Source organism: Dermacentor variabilis, chromosome 2 (genome assembly GCF_050947875.1).
Source record: "Dermacentor variabilis isolate Ectoservices chromosome 2, ASM5094787v1, whole genome shotgun sequence".
NCBI lineage: Eukaryota > Metazoa > Arthropoda > Arachnida > Ixodida > Ixodidae > Dermacentor > Dermacentor variabilis.
This window is the reverse complement of record NC_134569.1, coordinates 37,306,230-37,331,263: the sequence shown is the minus strand read 5'-3', so window position 1 is coordinate 37,331,263 and position 25,034 is coordinate 37,306,230. Positions and strand designations below refer to the sequence as shown.

The following is a 25,034-nucleotide window of genomic DNA, read 5'->3' as shown; positions in this document are numbered from 1 at the left end:
TGAATGTCCGTAGAATAATGGTACAGCGTGTGCCGAGGTCATGAACGAAGGATGGTATTTAAAGGCAGGTCAACAGCCAAATTAGCCTGCCGGCAAGATTGACGGGTCACAGAGGCTCGGCAGCGCTGCCTGTCATGCCTTATCGCGGTTGCACTCCCTTCGTCGGGCTCGTCAGGACGGTTAGATGGAAGCCTTCATTAGGCATTCAGAAGCAATGATGCGAGTGTGCGCTAATGGTGTTCCTTTCGGTTCCAGGAGCAGATGAGTTACGCTTGTGCAGCAGAAACGCAACGCGCTGTCGTCTGAGCCGATAAGTTCCCGAATACACCTGAGTGGATGTGAGTAGCGAAGTGTGCGATAACCGAGGGACGGAAGCCGCGTTAGCGATTGCGCTATTCGTGCTGTGCGAAACGAGCTTATTGACGAACACAAGGAACGGGACACCGGAAAATTCGCGCTACGCTGTCCGAGTTTCTTCCGTCAGACAAATATAGCTTTTGACATACAGTCCGTCCGTCCGAAACTGGCAAGTGGCGTGGCAGGCATAGTTAACGTCGAGCAATCAAACTTCGCGTTCACAGAGCGGTGTCCATAATTGGCTCGTGTCCTAGCTGGCTCATCCGTGGCTGGCCAAAGGCTGGCGCGCTGAATAGCCAGCTCGTGGCGTAATTTCTGCAGCGCGAATCCCCGCGTCCGTCCTTCTTTAGCTAACCATTCGTTCTTTTTCTTTTCGTACTTCGCGCTACAAAATCAGGGCATGAACTTGGACCTATTCGCCCACATCTCCATTCTTATTGAATAGCCAGCGCCTGATCGCCGGCTGACACATCACCCTTTAGATTATAGAGTTTCATACAATTACTAGAGGGAACAGTGGCACTAGTGTCTATGGGAACTGCAAGCAGGACAGTTCAGTCAGCATGGGAATGATGGGTAGTACATGGATTTGCTCAAACATCGCCCTTCTGGCTTTAAATGGCTTTGGGACTTTGCAAGTTGATCATTGTCAAGAAAGTACTGCGTTATAAATAATTGGCCAAGCTTTATTAAAATTGTCCGACGGAAGGATTCGAACACAGGGCCTCTAGCAAAGAAGCCTGATATTGAAACCACAACGCCAAAGACGCACAGACAGGCAAAACCACTACACTTAGCAGCAATTATACGTGCTTGCAGAGTATTATTACCTTCTGCATTAAAAATAATATAAATTGATTTTAAGTTTACTCCAATTTATGCCGCGATAACGCTTAATAAACGAGGACAACAGAATGTCTGACGCTCCAAGCACGACGATCAGACAAGTCCATGTACTACCCATAATTCCCCATGGTGGCTGAACGATCACAGCGCCAGAGTCCCCTATACTAATTGTAAGAAACTTCATGCTTAAGGTCAGCGATGCTTCTGTCGTGACGTCACGTGAAACCGCATAGAGACCTTAAAAAACCCAGGCTTCGAGGAGAAAATATCGCGCTATGCGTCGCCCGCACTGAAATCCGTTTGCTTATACACCCTCGCTGCGTGACATCATGTTGCAAGACAGTCTTACCTTTCGTATGTTATAACAGCTCTGGAGTGCTGGATGATAATGGAGCGTTCATACTACGCACGAGGCTCTTTGAGAATGCCACTTATGACCCTCCGAAATGTTACACACACACGCACACTACAGGTTTTGCATTTTGCCCCCATGACGGCCTCGTACGCTACTCCGGACGAGATATGAAATAGTTGGATCCTGCATTATTGGTAAGTTTTCAAGACTTCCTTGAAACTTTTCTTTATTCCATGATATACAAACACAGTACAGCGATCATCCAATTCTCCAACTTCCAACCGTTATGCTGCTCCCTATCCCTTCATATCTGGCGATCTCGTGGGATATCTCGTGGATTTCGTGCAGCAAACATTTTGTTCTTTTTCTTGTTTCTACATTGTTCAACTGTGTTTTCGTGATGTTCCACTCCCTGAGCAATGTAAGGGTAGGGGGACGTTTTTCAGTCAGTTGCGTCTACCTTTAGCCCCTACATCCCAGACAATGTGTTGTCTAAATAAAGCATTCATTCATTCATTCATTCATTCATTCATTCATTCATTCATTCATTCATTCATTCATTCATTCATTCATTCATTCATATGACAGTTTCTTCTACTAATTCTTTGAACACGTGGAATGTGCAAAATGTAATTAACCGTAGAATATATTTACGTCTGCAATGCCACCTAATATTTCGTTTCTTGGTGTTGACAGGCAAGAAAGAAAACGAGCATTGGCATGCTCGTATATGGGTACAGTGGTTAGAACAATGGCTTGAGCTTGGCTGCTGGAAGGGTTTCGTACATGCTACATTATTTTCAATGTTTCAATAAAGTATTGCGACAGCGACACATATTATTTACTTTTTTTGAGTATAAGAAGCGGCGCGAAGGAGACAGCCCGCGTCTTTACACACGCCATTTAATGATACATTAAGTCATGTGGTCATTTTAATGAAATATGCGAAAGTTTTCGAAGCTGCTGCGCGTAAGCTATTATTCCAAGATTTCGACATAAACGGCGCATAGATTCACCGTTTGACCGGCGTTGATGCACCGTCCACGAGCTTACAATTAAATATCCACCATTATTCCCTACTGGCTCGAAATACCACCGTGCAAAGAAAAAACACGCCCTTGGGTGAAACGATCGACACGGTTCTCCGCCCAGTTTCTTTTTTTTTTCTCTTTGTCCCTATGTAACTGAATGTTTTTTCCCCAATTTTTCGCGTGAGTCGCTTAAACAGCGCGCAACCTTGACGAATCACGTGACCCTCTTTGATTAGCTGTAGTACCCAACCGTGTTGTCACGTCGGCGACTCGCATGTAGACGCGCTTGCCAAGCCATAGCCACCGCGTTTCCGTGCAGTCGCCGGTTAAACCGAAACGAGCTGTTCTGCCGCCTCTTGTAATTCCTTTTATTTTTCTCATCTACTTGCGCTCCACTTCCTTTTGCTAGCCAGAAGATCGCGAAGCAAACGCGATCTGGGGATGCTATCGCATGCGCACACTCCCTACTCGATTTTCGCCGCCGCCGCACATCTGTCCAGGTTGCATATTTTATTTCCAAATCACGAGATATAGATGAGTCCCGGAATTGCTATCGCGCCTCTGTCTTTTCTGTATATCTTGCGTGAAGACTCGCCAACTACATTTTATCTCATTTCTTTTCGCGCCCTTTTCCACGGACGCCTTTCGTTTACGTAGTGAATGGAGATGCCGTGGACCTGAGAAAGGAATGGTTTGAATTAGAGGATGAATAGGGAAAAAGAAAGAAAGAAAGAAAGTAAACATGAACAGTGGCACCATACAAGAATAGCAGGCCGCTCTGAGAAAAAGAACAGGATGAAATGCAGCTATCCATTTTTTCTGGTCACATTATAGATTTAAAACAATCCCTCCTAAACCACATTTGAACCACATCTATTATTAACTGAACGCACCTGAACTCTCTGCCGTGTAGTCCGTACAAAAAAGACGTCGTCCTGACGTTACGAACGTGGACGCACGCAGACTTGACAAAATGTATAAGCCATAAATGAAAATGTATGTTCTTGAGGAAAGCAGTATTATTCTACACGCTACATCACGTACCCCAAGCGATTTGCAGAGCCGTGTTCACATAACACTACAGTATGCGTATTGTGGGGTTTGTCCATGTCATTCAACAGAAAACGGTAATCAGGAGGCGGAAGATACATATCAACGCATAATTGCCGTCAGCATTTGCATAAACTCTATCAGCTCTTTTCTAACGTACATCGCTTCCTGTCAGTAAGTCAATGAGGCAAAGCAAAATACCGGCACTCACTACAGTTGTATGCATAGTGCCTAACCTACAGCTACAGGGTCAACCTGGTACGAAGGGGAAGCGCACAAAGGCACATACTACAAAGTTGCGTTCCATATTTATTTACATTCTATTGTGATCAGGCTTCTCTCGATCTTTCTCCTTTCCTCATGCAGAGCTACATTGTTTCGTCCACGTGATCACGTCGTCTCCGTGTCTCAGTGCTGTCCGTGTTCGCAACACATTAGGTTTAGGCTCTTAAAATATTTCGACATATAAATTCTTCACACCTTGGAAGACCAGCTGTCCTCTCGCCAGAAGGAAAACAAGCCCGAACGTATGTGGCGCATAACGTAGCGTTCTGAATTTCATTTTGCGAAAACACTAATAGGATTTACGGAGACGCAAGTCACAATGATGTCATTAAATAATGAAAACTGCTGCACGTTTGATCGTTAGCGTTGAGCTTTAACACTACGGGAATGTTGGTCCACATTAGAAAGATTCCGTGAGAAAAAGAGACTAGAAAGAGGAAACGAAATAAATGTAAGAATACGACCGAGTTTTACTTGCCTGATATGCAGAAGACGAGAAGGGGCAGAATAGGTGCTCGCGGCTCTCCCCATTGCACGCTCGAGAAGCGAATGCGTCTTGTGGCCATCTCGCTGGCGTCTACGAAATCATCGAAAGAAAACCAGCAGGTAAAGTAACGTAAAATGGCTGTCAGTTCTTCGTTAGAATGAGGTCTTTAGAAGATTCTTCCCCGAAAAGAGCGGCAGCGTGACCCTCAGGCGCGCACGTGACGTCACAAACACTGACGAGCGGGGACAGATCAAAACGAAGCTTCCGGTTACGGGAGCACGAGTGCTCGTCACGGTTAGCGCACGGGGGCCATTTGAGGAGAGCTTATGAACAGAGCGCGCGAAAAACTCGTATTGGCAGCTTGCTGCGGCGTCACGGCGGCGCGTCAGCCGAGGGGCTCCGGTTGGGGGATGCGCTCCCTAAACTAGAGTTGGCGCGCGCCGGTGCTTCCCGCTTCGCGTGGAAAGGGCTCGTCGCAACGAGGGAGCGCCGGCACGGAACAGCGCCGTTCCCGCCACCGCGCGGGAGATCCCCGAAGCGGGACCCTCCACTGCAGCGGGCTCGCGCGGACGCCGGTCCGGGCACGGTGGCCCTTACTATAGAATGCAGTGACTGCCTTCGGTTTTGGTTCCAGCCTTTGTCAAGCTCGGTATATGTTAAAGCGTCCAGGAGGAGATTAAATTTGTTCCACAAGACAAGTGAGAGCGAAAGAGAAAGAAAGAAGGAAAGGAAGGAAGGAAGGAGGAAAGAAAGGAAGAACTTACTGAGTGACTGACTGACCCATTGTTGGATTGTTTAATGAATTGATTGGTTGACTGACTGACTGATTTGGCGTATCGTGCCAAAAAAAAAAAAGAACACAGGGGCCTGGAGAGACGTCGTAGTGAGGATTACGGTCAAATTTCCCCAGCCCAGGATCCTTTAGCGAGTATATGGACATTCCATCCCGATCAAAATCCGGTTGTTTTAGCCGGAAATCGAATCAGCGACCTCGTGTCCAGCCAGGTCAGCAGTGGAAAACTATACCTATTTGGTCAGCGTGACGGATAGGGAGAGCGAGCTGCAGCGTGCAAGGGCTGGAATTGGTCAACTAATCAGAATCGTGGGTTTACCAGTTAGGTTGTGACTTGCTACTTCAGCAACAACGGGAGGCAGGAAGTGAGCAAGCGATAAATGAAACGATCGAGACCGACCGAAAAGGAAGTAAACAATACGAGGGAAGAGGAAGTGAAAAAAAAACAACGCCGTTCAGGAAACTACGGCTGATACCTTAGCTCTGGGATAAACAAACATAGCGGACGGTACTCAGCGCACGGTGTTATTCGCTGCGTTTGACTTAGTTCTTCTGAGCACTCACTTGTAATGCACAGAAACGGAGAAAAGATACCGCTGGGGCCCTCGATTTGGCGAAGGATGACGAAGCAGTACGTATATGAGAAACACTGTGCCTGGAATATTGTTTCCAGAGTCGTAGTGCTCTATAAACTGATAACAATTCGTCTTAACATTTGAAACAGATGATACGCGAGAAACAATATGACAGTATGTTGTGCAGCATCAACCAAATAAAACAAGCGCGATTTTAGACGTCGTAGCCATGGCTTTGTATCCAAGAAGTACTGGCTTCCCTAGTCTCGCCGCTCGTTATATTTTTTCTCATTCAAGCTTCAGCCGTTTCTCTCTTGTTATCTTTCCCGTCGTGGTTTATAAGAGTATGTCTTTATTTACTCGTAAAGATGGACGAAGTTCATACATTTACGGTGACGTTTAAACGACAACCTTTCTCTAGTGCTTGCGACGTGTCCAGAAAGATGCCTATATGTGCTTTTGTGTGCGCTTTTTTGTCCCCATTCCTTTTTCCACTTTGCAGAGTAACAGGCCAGAGCATGGTAGCTCAGGCCGACCTCTCTGCCTTTCTAATAAATTATATATCTGTCCGTGCTCTCTCAAAAGCGTTAAAGGTAGCCTTTTCGCTCTGTGAATAAATGTAAGACGACGTCTTCCGTGAACAACTTCATTTCAGAAACCGTAGCCTGCCCATTCAGGGTACTTATGCGGGCAAGTGTAATCGATTCAAGAGGGGGGAACTCTGGGCCAGTTGGTACAACATCTTTAAAGAGGAAAAGAACCGCGACTTCAGGCGGGACGTAAGACGAAGGAGTGGACAGGAAGAGTGGTAACTATAGCACCAGTTGCTAGTTACCAATGCAAAAACCATGGTTCCACATACAATGTAAGTCTAGATTGCAGAAAAATCGCTTCGCCAAGACCACACAAACTGCCAAGTTTTGTATGGGTGTCCATGCCACTCGCTGTCTATTTGAATAGCGAAGAGCTAAAAGCTATGCACACAGAGACAATGTACTATGAATGCTTGCGCGTATTGGTTAAACAGGCGGATCGTCTATTGTAAACATATGTCATAACGGATCAAGAAAGTGTAAAGAGCCTGAACGTGTTCCAACTTTTACTACATTCTATCTCTTTATCAATTTTTGGTTTATTTTTCAGTAGTGAATATTGTAGTGTTTGCACTCTGTATGAGTAAACCTAAAGTAGTAGCAGGCGTCACCCATGATGCCAACGTCGCATGCACTAGGATTGATAAATAAAATTAATATAATGTTTACATGTACTGAGAGTCGAGTGGTACGCTCTGTCTCCTTATACTGCAGAATATTGCCTGCTGCCTAAAAGCAACTAAAATTCAGTGTTCTCTACCTGACGTCATCTCCTCCTTCCCGTTCTTTTCTTCTTAATTGCCGCGTTGTGCTGGACGACAAAACGATGACATCGTGTTCTGTCGTCCCTTCTTTGCGCAAGATAAGAAGTCGCTTGTGCGACATTTTTGAGTGGCATCTTGCAGGTCTCTGTGTCTTTCGCAATGGATGTGCAGTGCATGTCACGCCTACACCACAGAGATTCTTGCCTCATTGCAAAACATTACGACGCGACATAACTTAATTTGGAGCCACTAGAGTGCATGGAGTGTCACACACGTTGCCAAGTAGACGACGTTGTAGTGCAAAGTCGACTGACGGTACCCGGAGGACGTATTAAGACAAGAAGACAAGAAATGAGTAAAAGAGAGGAAGAACATTTGCTAAGTCTCGAGACCATGTCGTGCAGAAATACCGTTACATACAGGCAGAAATGTCATTCCGTATTACAGACTTCCCCGCAATAGCTTGCAGCAGAGAACTGTCAAAGTGGAATAATGACAGCACGGCCGCTTTGAACGAAGTCTCGTAACGAATGTTTGAGGCGCACGACGTTCTTATTTTGCTATTTAGTGACAGGGTGCATACCAGAGGAATCCACTTGGGGGCGCTGTTTCGTATCTCACACACAAGCATAAACTTCTCGAAAATTCGCTTTTCATTCGCAAGCTTAGCACTCCATTATCTGTGATAGCCCCCCCCCCCGCCCCAGAAAAAAAAACCCACATCACGTAACTCCAAGCACACATATTTATCATAATTAGCGTTATAAAAAAGTTGATCGAAATTGCTGGCAACCACCGAGACGAAGCTGCGATGATGGCATTCCTACCCTCCGTCCTGAATATGTTAAGAAGCGCTCAGATTTTCTTTTTCGCACATCTCAAGGGATATTGTCATTTTTATTACTTTATTACCGTAATTACCACTAGCAGAAACCTTAATATGCGCAATAAGAAAACAGCACTGACGGTGATTAAAACAAAGAATGGGGGAAGACCACACCTATTCGACAGAGAGTAAAATTTCTTTTTATGTGGCAATGTCGCTCTGACTAGAGGAATGCCATAGTAGGCGATGGTTACTCCCTCTCACTCCTTCCCCCGCTACCTTCCTGCAATCTCTCCCACTCCCCCGAAAGGTGCGGTCGTTTCCCACAACCTTCCTTTTCTTCAGCTGTGTTACTCACGTGGCTTATGCCATTGTAAGCCATGTTTCACAACTAGACTGAATATTTTCAATGCTCTTTTATGCAACTAGCGCAGAGCGCACTACTCCGCGTCCGTGTACTGCCGCAAATAGTGCCCGACCACTGCGTTTATGTCTTGCCTAGTCGGAAAATGTCATTTACGAATACCTGGCACGAGACGCGTTGTACAGGAATGCCGAAAAACAGAGAAACTTTGAATGTGCGACGGCGCCCTACACAACCCAACCGCAGTTGGAGCTGAGGCTGGTTTGGTAACGGGCGTGTGACTATTCACTTAGCTGTGAATATTCATTAGGGCTCGTGCGAACTTCTTTGTCAGGCCTCACGCCTTAGCCCTCTCATCCAGCGATGTTTACTTATGTTGTGAAATGGAGCGAAACGAAACATCCGAAAGTTTTTGGACGTGGCCGAGTAAACAAGAACGGCGCGACATTCGCAAACGCTCCGGCGATTTCAGCGTGTGCACACTGAGGCAATTGTTGCGCGTCATCTTCGAGCACATGCTTTCAGAATGTTGTTCTTTCTCTTGACGGAACTCTTGCGAAGTAATTGCATAAGCTTCACGGCAAAGCCGGGCAACGTATCAAGTTCTCCAGATCAGTTGCAGAAAAAGAAGAAAAAAATAAATGTTATACAGATCCCATGGACTGTGGGAATCGGTGAAAGCGAAGCTCTCGTGAGCCAGCAAGGCTAGAATAGCGCATTACGACGAGAGACGCGCTGAAGATTTCAGTGACGAACTCCCTTAGTCACCATGGTGGACCTTGCAGAGCGAGTGGAAGAATCTTATAAACACCCTGGGCGTTTTGACGTCATTTGAATCGAATGACATTAGCATCAAATGACATTATTCGGTTGATACACAGCTATATTAGAATCGAATGAGTTCGAGAAATTCGTACGGCTTCATACTCAAAGCGAATGTATACTCTCTACCCAGGAAAGAAGTCAAAATACGACAATGAGCGTCAGTACCTTGAGAAGCGTTCAAGGAAAAAGCTAATTAATTTTGCGTGGTTTAAGGCACCTGTCACTTTCACTATAGCCGAAAGCTGTACAGCATGCTGTGACAATTTTTCTTTTTACTCTCCACCTTAGTGGCGTCTGGCCACCGTCGGTTTACTAGTCGGCGAAACTGTAAACAATCTGGCGCCTGTGTGCACGTGTGTTTTCGGCGTCTCGAATGGCATCTGCGTCTACTTGACGATCGAGCCTCGTCCTCTGGTTAGTAAGCTTTTCTCGCAATGGAGAGCACACATCAACTAAGCGCTTCACCTGCTGCAACTAAGCGTCGCCCTTCAGCGCTGTCATGTCAGTCATAATGTTTGTCTTCAATTTATCGGCTGTGGCCACTAAGCTAGCTAAGCCTTATTTTGGCGTATGGTGGCCAGACATTCTGGAGTAAGAAGTTTTGTGTGCATGTTTTCAGTGAAGCGACGTCCCATATTCCTATTGAAATAAATTGACTTTTCAGACACTTTACCCATACCTTGTTCTTCTTTTCTCGCCATCTTTTTTTTTCCAATGATCGCCGTTGATATCATGACCAAACGAGATTAATCTTTACTGTGTAGCACCACCACGGGCCGGATGACATTCGGTGCACCGAATGTTATTCGAATCTAATGACATTAAGGTGTCTAATGCGATTCAACATAAACGTGTTGAATCTCTAATTATGGCATGCTGGACCTCGCAGAAACGCGCGACAGCACCACATTACGATGAGACGTGCAGCGAATTTTGGCGACGAACACTTTTCGGAACTTCTATCGGATGCCTTCAACCCTTTTCTTCTGGTTAGGAAACCTCAAAAGTTTCATATAGGGACAGAAGGTGCCATCAGAGGCAATGGCGTAAGTAGAAGGGCACCAGTCTACCGTTCTTGGATGATGGAGGCTGCTCGATTACTCAATTTTTGTTTAGAAAGGCACCTCTTCCTTATTTGTTTCAGCAGTTTCGCATAATAAACATGCTACGCGAGCTTTAGGTGATGCAATTTAGCGTGCGACGCGTTTGTGCTTACATTATACACCACATCATTATTTGACGAACCTGGCCCGCCGAGTCGCATTGCTCGCAAGAAAAGAACCGGTCAGCCATGCCGCGCGATAGCTATTCACCATGCCCTTCCCTACCTACTGTCCGATTAGTGTAGCACGTCCCTGACCTCCAAAAGACGCAAAATCCAATTACCTCGCCCTTCGCACAAGTCAGAGTAGCACGTAGAGTGCGCTTGGCCGTCCCAAGCAGTCTATGCATGGCTAAATTGACTTTCTTCCTTTCAGTCGGTAGAATTAATTTTGTGCATTCATTCATTGATATCTTCTGACATCCTAAAATATAGGTCCATGAAAGACCACCATCGGGGAGGGCTTCGGACGCCGCCAACTCGTGCTTATCAGCAGAACGGCGTCGCCACTGAGCCACTTCGGTGGATAAAAAACATTGCACTAGTAAACCAAAAGGATAGAAAGTTGGGCGAGTTGGCACGGTAACATGATCTTGGATTGCAGCGCGTGTGTCCGTGTTCACTTCGCGCTACAATCCAAGATCAAGTAGTAAACCAGATGAAGCTTACGGCTACAAGAATGAAAAAAACAACCTTAGTTGACTCATTTTCATGGCTTGGCAACGCATGCGCGGTAGGAAAAACTAATCTTAAGACAACCTTGGGTGTAGGAATTATGATTTGTCATGTACGCATCCCTTTGCAGGACATTTTGTCTGCTCAACGAAAGTGCAGAACGGTTGACATCATCAAGCACTCATTAGACGGCGATCGCATACAGCTTTCGTGTCAGTGCGTGATACCAGGTCACTGGACGAGGCTGTTCTTTCGGCTTTTAAGTATTTGCACAAGCACTCGGAAATCCTTGAAAAGGCGTCTGCTTTCAGCTTACATCGCCCACGTTGCAACGACAGAACATTTTCATTCACTGTGCATGCGCCTGCATGAACGACATAGTCAACTGTATGCTTTTCACATACGCGAACGTCTTTCCAGTCAAAAGTGAAATCGAGAGCTTCTCGCCGCGGAATGGCTCTCTCCCACTCGTCTTGTGGGGTCCACGTCGGTAGGGAAACAAAACAATCCGGTAGCATGGGCACCCAGAAAAAGTATTTACTCTTTCTGGGTGCCCATGCAACCGAATCGACGCATGGTACACCAGGCACACATTAGGCATGAGAGTGTTCCAGTAGTGCGCCATGACGGTATACGTACGCAGCGCGAAATCGCTCTGCCGAGCATGACGAGACGCTTTCATAGCAAAGCGCCTAACGTCTTCGATAGTTCGCCTCTTAACCATAGCTTCTTATCGTGTGACAGGCTGCACGGCTTCTTTCGGACAACTGTCGTGTCACGAAGCTTGAAAGGTACCTCGAAGAGAGCCGCTGCAGGTGGACACGTTTCAATGCAGGTTAATTTCAGGAATTTCATTCTCACGTCCACCGCATTGCAAATATCCCGAAAAGGCGTTCGATTATGAGGAGTGCGAGATTATCTTTCGTCACTGCTCGCCAGCACCTCCCTTCATTTCCTTTGCAGGGTAGCTGGTCAAGCCATACTAGCTACATAGACCACTTCTTTGCCTTTGCCATAATAAATTATCCCTCTAAGCTTTGCATCCATGGTGACTTCATCATGCGAACAGATGTTCATCCTAATCGCTTCATGTGGGGACGTGACAGGTTGAAGGTAAAGTCAACATCTTTCATGAACAGAGCTTTCACTTCGAGACTATGTCCGTGAAAGTGGACATGCAGTATAGTCCACTTTTGCACAATCCTGCGTTTTCTGTCGTACCTGTGGACAGTTATCGCCTTTCTTTTATCAATGTCGCTCATGTCGATAAGGTTTTAGTAAACAATGCTCATCGTGTCTCCAGTGTCGACAAGAGTTTCTACCCTTTTGAGATTCACAAGCATCCGTGTATAGATATCAGACTTGACGAGATAGACAGTTTTTCTTCACGGTAAGTTCCGTCTGGCTCAACTTGAGAAATCGCCTGCGGTGCTTATTAATCTCTTCACGTACACGTTGCTGAAGCTGCTCCACAACATTAGGCTAAAAAAAAACGTTTTTGACGCAGTGCAGTAAGTCTTCAGTCATGTTCGGACGCTGACGTTGCATTTCCCTCCGAGGTTCTCGAGTCAAGCCTTGAAAGTGGCTCGAGGTCTGGTTCCGAATTATATAGCAATCTTCTTTTCTAAAAAAAAGATAAGTCAAGTAGCCCTCTTTCTTTTTGTTGGAACTCCAGAACTGCATCCCACCACTGAACTGGATTTTCCTTAAAGATGAGTTAGAAAACATTCTATCCACTCAGTTCATGACTTATTCCTCGACTATCGATTCGCCAGTCGAACCAGATTCTGGCAATTTCTGACAAAAAGCGCCTCATGTTCACTATTCTATCGTCTGATGATGTCCACTGATTCTTCGTGCTTGCGTACTTGTAGAATTGTATCCTCAAATATGCTGAATCTTTAGGCGCCGTCAAAATTATCTGGCCTTACATGCTCAGCAGATGCACTCTGTCATTTAACTGCACCACGAGCGAGATTGATAATTTGCTGCAGTAGCTCTCACTGTAAGACCTGCCACTGCTTTGATTGGGACGCCAAGCCAGCCAGTATGGTTTCGTTGCTGCCTTCTTCAAAATGTTTTAGAGGGTTTAACGAGAACATCTTTTGGAATTCATTAAGAGAAACAGATATTCACAACACCTTTCTCGGTCTGTTTCGCCGAAGATCACGTTTCTTCAAGATTCACTGTCTCTTCACCGTCGACCTTTAAGACGTCAGCGCTGCGAGTACCCCTGCCGTTTTTCACTAACACAAGTTCAATCTGCATAGCCGACTGCACCAAATGTAAAATAACTTTTCATTACATCGCATATTTACGGGCTGTTCTGATTCGCCTTCCTTTCCTATTCTTGTTCTTGTTCCCTAGTGAAATGGCGCAACCCCCTCTGGGGGATCTACCATGAATCGGGTGGTGAATATACTGTTAGCATTGTTTTTTTGAATAAAATAGGGCGCAATGAAATAAGTATCTTGCAAATAGGGTTTAAAATGTCTACTGTAACATGTATGAATAATCAATTATCCAGATATTCCGTGAATTTTGTGAACATTATAAGTATTTAGAAGAATTCTACCATGCAATTCGTTTTGTCTAACGCAGAAGGATGCAGAGGGCTTCACAAACGTTCCTGTGGCTCTAACCCACTACGGTAGCCCCACAGGAAAGAGTTACAGGAAGAATCAAATTCAAGCCAACCTTTTGGAAGGTTCCTTCTAAAAATATTTTCCATTGAATAATGAAACGGCGGCATGCAAAAAGAAGTGTTCCAGAGATTTACTCTCATTCCATAAAGGGCACAAGGGCGATACAGCCAGACCAGACCTGTGAAGGTAAAAGTTCAGTGAGGGGCTCGGCACCTTAGTCTTGTAATCGTTACTTCAATTTTCTAGAGGAGCACCATTTGTTGTCCCAAGCAAAACTGAGATGCGGTAAATAAGATGTTGCCAATGATGACTGTGCGAACTTTTTTGCAGTGATATATTTTCCGAATCGCGCCGCAGTGACGAAAGCTGACGAAGGCAAAATGGGATTATAGGGCCATCATGGAATGCTACTACGAGTGCATCTGCATATTCGTTTAAGGCGAGACCTTTCTGGCCTGGCACCTACACTAAATGAACAAGACGTAAGTGTCTTGGGAGAATAGGCAGTTTTTAATGATTCTGATAATTTGAATGTGGTCAGTGAAGAACACACAGACAGGCAATCAGTTAAGATTACGGCTGATGACAAGCGCAATGATAATTTGCGTAAAGCTAAGGCAATTGCCAATAATTCCGCCTAAAAGATAGGCATGAAGTCAGGCAGTGGAGTGGAAAAAGACCAATATTGTGACACAATGTCCACACCTTCTTTTTCTTCGCAGGCATAAGTATCAATTGCTATAACGGTCTTTTTGTCCAGGTGGGCAAGGTGGTCTTCCCAAAACTATTCATATATTGACAGAGAAAATGTTTAGCCTGTTTGGAAAAATATCATCAAATTCAATTTTAGCGACTGGAACAGAGGGATTTAGTAAGACCACCTTGCATAGGTGAACATTTAACGAGCCTTAAAGTTTGCGTACAAAAACAACTTGAGGGCAACTTCAGTGACACCGTTGATAGGTAAAAAATGAGGCCGATTCATTAATGAAAGCATATTGTGATCTCCTCTGTGGTGATGCATATGTCTTTAGAAAAGCTATACTGTTGGGATAGGAAATCGCATGAGAAGGCAGGCCTGCTTCTTTATCTAAGATATCATTAGCGACAAATTAGGAAGCCCAAGACATAGACGTAATGCCTGTCATTCTAGTATAATCAGAGGCCGAATTTTGTATGCAGGTCCACCAGAAAACAAAACGCAGCCAAAATCTATTATCGGGCGAACATACATGCAATAGATCATAATGAGAACATGCCGACGCAACCCTGATCGATTGCTGGTGAGTCTACGCAACATTCCTGCTGCGCGTGTTCCCTTTGAGGTAATATGCTCTATATGTGGATTCCAATTAAGATTTTCGGTGTACATTAATCCCAAATATCTAAGTGAATTCACCTGTGAAATGCTGTCTTGTCGATAAAGAACCGAAATTTGCACAGGAAAGCTTTAGGGGAAGCTAATACGGCGCTTTTTCTGATATTAAGAGATAGGTTAATTCCATCAAACCACATTTCTAGGCGGTTCATATGAGACTGTAGAGTTTGATACAAAGCATGTAGGTCTACCAATGCAGCAGGAAATGCAGTGTCGTCGACGTACAGGTACACGTGCACATCCTGTTACAAGGGTACATCACTCAGTCAAACATTAAACAGCAATGGCGATAGGACTGATCATTGTGGTAGACCTCTTGACTGTTGATAAGTTGATGAAGCCAATCCGCGTAGATAGCAGTAAAATTTCTTGCCGTTTAAAAATTCTTAAACCCACGCGAAAAAATATTTTGGCAGACCAGCACTCTGAAGCGCGTTTATTGGGCTTACATGTTCTACGCTGTCATACGCCTTAGTGATATCCAAAGTGACTAAAGTTGCATATTTTTACTGACATCGACCTAGTTGAATACAACTTCCTAGGTCAACATGGACACGCCAAATCGAGCACCCACGTCTGAAGCCAATTTGGCATGGGCTCAAAGTCATGTTCTCTATCAGCCAGTTATCTATGCGGTCGTGTAAGAGCCTTTCGACGAGCTTTACAATGTGAGATGTAAGATATATCAGCCTTATGTTATCTAATTCGTAACCGGCACCTTGATCTTTTAATAGTGGGATAACTTTTGCAAGTTTCTATTCCGGGGGAATCCACGAATTTTTAATGGAATGGTTTACCATGGTAAGTAATACGTGTGATTATATCTTAAATAAAGTTTTTATTATTGCCATAGTAATGTCATCAGGGCCTGGCGCTGAATTAGGCAGCTGGCTTAGTACATTTTCGAGCTCCGAAATTGTAACTTCTTCGAAGTCTTCACCATGAGTAGGAGGCGTAGGGTGATTGGAAAAAATCGACTTGATGCGACATTCCAGACCTTTAGCAGTATCTTCCAGTAATTTGGCGAACTCGCAGGGTGTTGGAAACACAGAGTCGACCTTTATTTGTGCCGGAAGGACCTTTTTATTTCTCAGAAATAAAAAAAGGTGATTTTTTGTTGGTCATTAGAAATTAGGAGTGCTCACAATCAAAGTTGGCTTTCGCATTTGCAACTGTTCTTTTAAACGTTGCTACCGTGAACTTATAGTCTCTACAATTGCTAGGACACTGGTTGTGAAGTAGTTTTTGCAACGCTATATTTCTTGTCCTGTAATGACGTAAGACCCGCTTTTAGTGGAGTGCACAGTGAATTGAGATTTTTTTACGGAATCTTTTAAAGCAGACAATAAATTTATGCTTTAGTCTTCTTCGTTATCCAATTACTGATTCGGTAAAGCCATGTGCAAGACCTTTTTGGATGTGCTGAAATTAACAAAAGTATTTGAATGCGTAGTAATTTGAGTAAATGGGCATACGAGCTCAAAAAGAATAGGAAGACGGTCACTGCTTGTGCCCGAGTTTATAGCGGACCAAGTGGAGATAGACAAATTAGTACTAGCGAAGGTGAGATCTATTGCGGAAAGTGACTTAACACAAATAAATGTCGGTGTTTGTGCGTTAATGCATGATAAATTATTGTTAGCAGCCCAATCCCAGAAACGTTTAGCACTCGAATCGGTCTTGTACCCCCACGAAGTATGGCGGGAGTTAAAGTCTCCGGCAAAAATGATTTCTTTCCTGCAGTACGTAATTACTGCATCTAGGACACTAGTATTCAGAATACCTCCGGGAAGATAAACATTAACGAAAATGACGAGGATGAGGCTTGGAATAGAAATCTCTATAGCTAGAATTTCGCTTTCTATAAAGTCATAAGCTGGTAAGCCATTTTAGCCCGGTGCGCAATTTTCGAAGAGAAAGATAGCTAAGCCGCTAACACGTCAGGGATGGTCCAAGCTAAATGTACCGTAATTTTTTTTAGATGAAATGCCTTTTCTGCTGTTAACCAGGCTTCTTGCTTCCTCTACCCTTCGTGACCCGCTTCGTTCTGTTCTTCTGTAGGAATCCTCGCAAGTTTAAAGAAGCAGTGCTATGCGCTCTACTTCGTTGCTTAGTAAAAACATATGAAGGAACCCACACCGTACCGTGTGTCAGTAGCAAAACGCTTTTTGATAGAATCTTTCAGCGTAATAAATAAAAAAGAGAGAGGGGTTTTCTTCAAAGAACTTTAGTTCGTCCCTGTGTCTGGAATATTGCTGCCGCCTGCTTATTCATTTCGATTAAATAAATTCGGTTAAGTTCCGCAACACCAATCTGACTGTGAAGCATGCCGAAGTGGGGGACTCCGGATGAATTTTGTGGACTCCGGCGTTCTTTGACGTGTACAGTTTAGGTAGGCCCCCATTTCGCGTCACGATGCATTTAACGGATTAGAGCATGTGGTGAAATTCTCTGAATGAATCAATGAATGTGTGTTGTTTAGTGGCGCAAGGGCCAGGTATGGCCAAAGAGTGCCAAGACAAGAAATTCTCTGCGTGGTAGGAATAATGTGCAGGTGGGCCGCACATTCGTTTCTTTATTTACTAGTTCTACGGCGGCAATCACTTGCCAACCGCCTACATCACATCTACATTAGCGCTGACTTCAGAAGTAGGTTAGAAGCAGAAAGTGAAATTGGTCTCTTGCTACTAAGTAAACACTCATTTTACGCTGAAGAGATGCTGCAGGAATACGGAAACGTTTCGCCGCACTGTGATGTTGGCCTCTACTTGAAGCGGCCAGCAGACATCCATCTGTTGCTTCGCGCCACTTTTGGGAATGCTATAGGATGTCTGCCATGCTATGCTCTCAGAATACGTTCGATTACAGGCACTAATTTTCTCGAATTTAACTGAACGTAATGATAAAAGCACACACTTCTGGCCAAAATCTCGGATGCTTGCAGACCCCCATACATTTTCTTCTTTCATCTTCTTTACAATACTGCTGCAACTTTGCTCTTTGTATGGGCTGGTGGTGGAACAATTGGTTCTGTATCCCGGTGAACGTTTAAAAGCGCAAACAAAGGCAGGGAAAGTCGAGACTGCGACATGCACGGCTGCTGTGCATCGCATTCTCGTGTTTTCGTTCCACCGTTCAAGCTGATAAATGTTTGCTTTTGAAGCGAAGCTTTCCATGGTCTCACTGACTCGTACGTGACAGCCGAAAACGCACTGCAGAAAAGCCAACTTATACATCTGCGTAGAACGCTACAGTTTACATTCGCATTACCGCACCAGCATCGATTGGCTGGCCGGTCAGTGCCTGATAATGGCGCGAACCGACCAGGTCAGCAAGAGTAGCGCATGCGCACAAAGTTAACTGGAAGCGCATGTTGCGTCTGCTATGCATGGCACCACCCCTGTTGCGATTAACTGAGCGTCCCTGCTTATCGGCGACAGCAAGTGCGCGTGAACACGGGCTCGTCTTAGGATTAGGAAAAAAAGATATCAAAGCCCCAGTATTAAAGAAAGATGGTTGAACGCCATGCCACCCAGACGCATTGTATATATCTGCATTGCATTACGCGCGTCACGCAATGCCTTCCCGGCTGTCTCCATGGGTAGGCCGCGGGTGCAGTGCACGGCAGAAGAAGAGGCTACCCTACGCGCTAGTAAGCGTGAGCGCGATCGTGCCCGTAAGGCCGATCCCGTGTATCGGCAACGGCATGCAGAAGTGACGTGGGAGGCGCTTGTGCAGTCGAGATTCCGACTGGTCTTGTGATCATCAGCGTGTACATCAGACCCAACACGTCTTGTTGTGATGCTGAAACATTCCTGGGATAAACAATGAAGACCTTTAAGCCCCATAGTACGCCGATCCTCGTGTTCGGTGACTTTAACATCGATGTGGCGAAAGGGAACGGCAAATGAATCGAGAGTTTCATGCTAGATTGCTATTCGTTGAAACTGAAGACGCTACAGAGACCCACGACGCAACACCGTCCCTCCATTGATCTCACGTTTGCAAGTAGGCTGTGTCGCATTACAATGGCAGAGCCTCTGACCGTCTACCTCAGCAATCACAAGGCAATACTGTGCAAGTGTAGAGTCATACTTGAAAGTGTGAGTGTGTGCGTGTAATCAACGGCTACATGATCTAAAATAAAGGCTATGCAACTTAACGATATGTGTCTTCATTCAACTTGAACGTTCAAAAAATACAGTCCTAAGCAAACAATGAAATCACATATGCATAGCACCGGGTCACTCAGCGTTTCTTGGGTTAGTTGCGTGGCCGTTGGCTTTAGACTTGATCCAGTTTGGACTGTGGGAACGCTTCGCGTTCAACCATCTTTCTTTAAGAAAGAGGCTTCGATTTTCCCGTGAAAACGGTTTTTATCCAAAAGCTACGTCATCGCCCGACATAATCAACACACGACACGTACATATATCGAGTCGGCGTATATACGTATAGCCATCTGTATGTACAGCCGCTACAGAAGCGCCGATCATTGGCTCTGTTCTCTATGAAACAGTGAACGCTAGCCAAATATCCTCATTGCAACAAATGTACGCAGCTGAGCGTATCTTTATACTTTAATAAAACGAATTGATTTATCTGATTCTTTGCCTGTTATAACGCGATAGCGTTAAGGGCCCCGTGTTGCAGAAAATCTGGCGCTGGCGCCGTCCGACGCCGGTGTCCAACTGAGCGAAAATTCCACTATATATTTAGGTATATGTATACACCACGCCTTGCTATATGACATGCGGTATATGCGGGTTATATTGCCGCACCATTCTGTCACTAAAGTCGCTCATAACTTGTCTTACATTCTTGACAAACTTATTCCACGGAATTTCGAGAACGGCAGCCTACAAACAAATGCCACGAAACAAAACCCCAACAGCGCGTGCCTTTTATGTTAAATCTTCTCAGTCTGAAACATTAGAAGTACGAAACAATAACAGAAACCTAAAAATGATGTAATATTTTTGACTCGGATGCGCACTACCTCCGGGATCGGTCCACGCAAGAGGCCGCGTTCCTACCAGAAAACTTGCCTTCGTGCGTAGCTTTCGCCTCCAGCGTCTCGCGGTAAACATTACGGTTACATAAGCTGTAGTTGCGGGGAACTGTGAGAAGCAGCCAGGGATCTTTGAATGGCTATCGCGTTCCACTCTCAAAGGCGGAGCTTTAGCGTCCTCCAAATTTTTAACGCGAATAGCTTGGCTCTTATTTCGCCCGTTTTCGTCCGATGAGGACACTCTCTCTCACGCAGTCGAGTTGCGGTCGCTTTCAGGTGGTAACATTGTGCTATCTGTAAGTTTAGATGCTGTTGTCGTTGGTGGCACTGCGTTGCATTTCCCCACTGCCTGGGCTGACGGTTTCGGGGCCCGTTTGCTGGAAAAAGTCGACTGCGCGTGTTTTTGTCGAGATGCGCCGAAATGTAACTCTTCTTCCGTAGGTAATGCACATTTCAATGCCGCGTAATGCTTGCAAACCTATTTTTGACTATTTGCGATGTGCTTCAGCGGCCGAAGCTTCTGCGGTAACCTAGTGTTATTCAGAAATAATAAAAAAGCACCCGATATTTCAATTCATTTATACAGTGGACGGAGTCACTGACAGGATTCAGGACATGCCTTCGATCTTCCTATTTGTTCATTTTCTGTTCGTTTTCGTGTTAGTTTTCAGTCGTCCAGCGTTCAAACTCAATTAAAGTTGCGCATAAAAGTAGAAAAGAAGAAAAAAAAAACGTTACGTTTGTAGCAGTTTGTATGCGTGATTAAACGTTATTCACAGAAAAAAGAATGCGCAAAGTTCAGAAACTTAGGTATAGAAAAAACTTCACGCTATGCATTTAGCGTATGAACTTTCCTCTCGTTACTAAGGAGATCAAAAAAGGAACTTTAACAGGTATGGGTTATTGATTAAATTCATACATTCTGAGTGACCTGCAGAACTCCTGCAACATCCAGAGAGGTAAGCTTTTTTTACTCCCGTCGCTGGAGATAAAAAAATTAGTGCAACGAAAGTCTAGTCACGGTCGGAAGCAGCATGACTAAACTTGTAAAAAAAGAAGCAAGAAAAATCTATTACAGACATGGAGAAAGAGCTAACGAAAGATTTGCTGCCTTAAGCCTCGCTAGGTCGATAGTAAAGTTTAATGATAACTATCGCACACATATGGTGTTCTTGCGTGTGTCGCAAGAGACCTTTACGGTGATTGCAATAATCTGCTCTCTGCACGTGAGACGTGTCCTTGTATCCAACCAAACATTTCATTCAGGTTCATTCTATCTTGAGCAACAGTGTTGCAGTTGATGTGCGCGATCGAACGACTACGTTAAATTGCAACATGCCGTCTGTCTTGTGGCAGAAACGGCACAGGTAATGGCCCACGTGCGGACAAATTCGAAGACGCCGTTGTTTTATTTTTGAAAGATAATGTGTATGGACGGCGAGTGGAAAAGAAACGAGCGTTGATAGTGTTCACGAGCATGTTTAGTCGCTAGAACACGCCATGGGTATGCTTGATGACTTACTATGTGCTCGATTTTGTGAGCCCGATTTCGCGAACTTGATGCAGACTCGCAAACAACTTGCCGCCCTTCCCAGCTGCATCAGGTAGTTTCTTCATGGGCTTTCATTTTTGTGACTTAATCATTTATACACTTCAGCACAAAAGAAAACAAGTAGTTTATTCTTTCCTCGGTTTCATTGCCTATTCGCTTCATACGCGGTCGTACGATTGTGATTAATAAAAATGGGGCGCCTCAGTTCCCCTTCTTCTCGTACAGTTATTTTAGGAACATGACACGGAGCTTCAGTCTTTATGGATCACAACGTTCCTTTTAATTTTTATTTAATGAAATAAATATTACGCAAGCGTAACTGCTTTTTATTCCATGTCGACAACCACCACGCTTTCTTAAGGAGCACCAGTGATTAACTGCGTCGACATGATTATCAGCACTCACTCGAAGACGTCATTCGGCCGCATGCGACTAATGTCAGCTCTGAATCCATCCTATGTGGTATAAGCTCATTACTAACTGCATACACTTGAGTTTTGCCATAAATATATGATAATGTGCTTTTACCATTTACATTTGTGAGTATTATTGTAGTCGGGAAGTTCTTAAATGCCTGTGCTCGTTATAAGCCATAGCTATTTTTCCTTTTCTTTGTTGTTTCTTTATTTGGCACCCACAGGGGCCATGCAGCGCCACAGCGCCTTCTTACGGATGTATTAAGAAAGCGAATCTCGTACCATTAACGTTTCTCTCCCTCTCTTTCTCTTTCTTTCTCACGTGCAACCAGTGTTATGTAGTAATGACTGGGATATTACTGAAGCCCTTCGTTAAGTCAACGTGGTGTGCGATATTTCTGAGCAGAAAAAAAAAAGGTTTGGAATCGACGTCTCTTTTGCAGCCGAATTTTGACGTATGCCAAGTTAATGAAATCCACAGCCACGCCTTCAAGAAGTTACGTGTCTTAAACTCATCAGGCAGGCGCGGATTGAGGTTTTTTTCAAGGGGGAGTCTTATTTTCATATGATTATTGAGAATTATGACTGCGCGGATGCTTAATAATAATAATAATAATAGTAATAGTAATAGTAATAATAATAATAATAGTAATAGTAATAATAGTAATAGTAATAATAGTAATAATAATAATAATAATAATAATAATAATAATAATAATAGTAATAATAAATTTTTTCGCGTCCTACTGAGCGCTCTAACGACGCATTTATTTTTCAAGCTAAGCTTGTATTGGCTCAAGTTTTGGTGGTGGTCTGCTCACAGAAAAACCCAGTTGCTCCCATAGCAGTGCAGTTGGAGGAAAGGGAACTTTGATGAGTTGGCAGCGGCGCCGGCGCCGGAGCGTGAGTCATTAGCAAGGATTCCAGCTGCATAGGCGCGCGCTCACGCCACGCCCGCAGCCAATCAGAGCCATTTCTGTTCCACAGGGGAGGGAAAGGACATGAAAGGGTCTCGCGCATGCTGCCGCCGGTTTCTTTTCCTTTCAGTTCATTCTCGGAAAACGGATGGGACAGCCCCCCGTTGTGCGCTCTCCCGAAAAACTGGCAGCGTTCGACGAGTGACGGCGAGGACTCGCCCGTGAAAGGGCAGCCGTCGGCGCGCCGAAAGAGCCGTTAGAGCCGCCCAAGCCCAGACAATCCGGCAGCAACGAGAAGAGGGAGAGAGCAAAAGATAAATGAGAGGAAAATACATTAACCAGAATTGAGCCCGGTTGGCTACCCTACACTGGGGAAAGGGAAAAGGGGAGGGAAAGATTAAAAGAAGGAGGGAATGTCCACTGGGGATTTCGGTCGGTCACTCAGTCCGGACCACAGACGGTGGCCCAGTCCGGTAGCTTTCAAATATCGAAGCAGCGCTTTTGTGGCCTTTTGTAGCTGCGATATGCGAGGCCATGGTCCCAAGATCTTGTTCAAGGCGAATGGTTTTTTATCTAACTGATTTAGAGCTGTGCAGAGGTCATGTCTGATTTTCAAAAGATGGGCAGTAGCACAGTAGATGTTCTATAGTCTACTCGACACCGCAGGCATTGCACTCGGCGCTATAAGCCATTCCGATCAAACACGTATATGTATTGGTGAATGCCACGCCCAAGCGTAAGCGGCACAGCATTGTTTCCTCCTATCGCGGGAGCGCAGGTAACAGCCGCAGTTGCATAGAGGGGTCGAGGGAATGCAATCAATATTGGGTGAATTCAGGTGTGCGCCACTTCTCCAACGTCATACGGTGTGCCAGCTTGCTTAAGTGTTGGGCTGCGTCCGTCCGCGATAAACGTACAGAAACAAAGGTTGCTCCTTCGTGCGCTTTCCTAGCAGCTTCGTCAGCGAGGTCGTTGCCGGAGATGGCGCAAAGGGGGGGAGGGGGGCACTGAAACACCGCGTCGTGTTCTTTCGCAATCATATGATAACGAGAAGAAGATGCCGAGCTGAAGGAGCGGGAGACCGAAGTAATCCGGCACCTTTACCTGTGGGTTACATACATAACCATGACTAAGGTCAGGTGCACGCAAGACAAGCTTCGCTTAGCTTCATTTTCCGGTAAAGGAAGGGTTCGTAATTTTTTGAACAAGAAGCTTTGGCATTCAAGCATGTCGCTTTCCTTCTCTGCCGGCCCAGACGCAACTGATTGGCTGAGGCATATAGAGTCCGCAATAATGCAGCTCTATCTCAGTTTTGGCTGGATATAAATGAAACGAAAACAATTTAAAGTTAAAGTATGCAGGCCAGCGGTGATCGCGCGGATAGTGAAGGGCTGTAGTGCCTAATAGCGTCAACTTCAAACAGTAATTAACAGATTTTAGCCGAGTTCGGCATCCCTGCCATCTTTCTTTGCGGTGAGTTATTTAAGTGCTGTTCGGTTCTCTCCAATAATCATTAAATATTTCTTGTCTCTCCGGAGCAAAGGAACAGTAAGAGCTGAGATGAAGAACTGCACAAGTTTTTCACGCATTGTACGCTGGCGCTGTGCGCACAAATTTTAAGGGAGGGGTGGGGGGATTCAGAACGTTTGGACATCCTTCCTGAATACGCGCATGTCATCAGGTATACTCACTTCAAATAAATAAATAAATAAATAAATAAAAAAACACGCTATGTAGTGCGCTCCAAGCGTCGGAGTAGAGAAACAAGCCCATGGGCTAGGGCGTTCCATGTTTGTGATCGTGCGTTATGCTTTCCCACCCACATAATTTAGCATAAACTAACATTATCGCATAGTCCGTACGCGGGGTCACTAAACGAAGAACCTGTGGTGAGTTCAACAGACTGACTCGGGCAACTATACGTTTGTCCTGCAGCGATGTTTCCGTTTTCTTACACGCAAGGCTGTGCCATCTCTACAACGAGACACATCGACTGTGATTTCCGGCACAGGGTGCGCGTTTGGAGATCTTGACCCGCTCAGCTCGAATAAGAGAGCAGCGCATGTACGCCTATGGAAGCAGAAAAAAAAAAGATATGCACAGCCTTCTCATCGCAAACAGCTGTGTAAACAGCCTTCAACACGTTGAACGATGGGGAGCGCGAAATGTCGCGCACTGTGAGACTCAATT

General features: G+C 45.0%; 1 protein-coding gene across 3 annotated transcripts in view; it reads right to left on the bottom strand.

The window, feature by feature from the left end:
* Positions 1–25,034, bottom strand: part of LOC142571633 (lachesin-like) — an 84,853-nt gene that overhangs the window by 36,593 nt on the left and 23,226 nt on the right. For 2 of the 3 annotated variants that reach the window (XM_075680142.1, XM_075680143.1), the window contains one exon: positions 4,403–4,501. The exons of the other annotated variant lie outside the window; for it this stretch is intronic. In XM_075680142.1, the coding sequence (XP_075536257.1) occupies positions 4,403–4,490 (88 nt within the window). In that variant the 5' untranslated portion in view covers positions 4,491–4,501. The remainder of the gene's footprint in view (positions 1–4,402; positions 4,502–25,034) is intronic. 3 annotated transcript variants of the gene reach the window in all.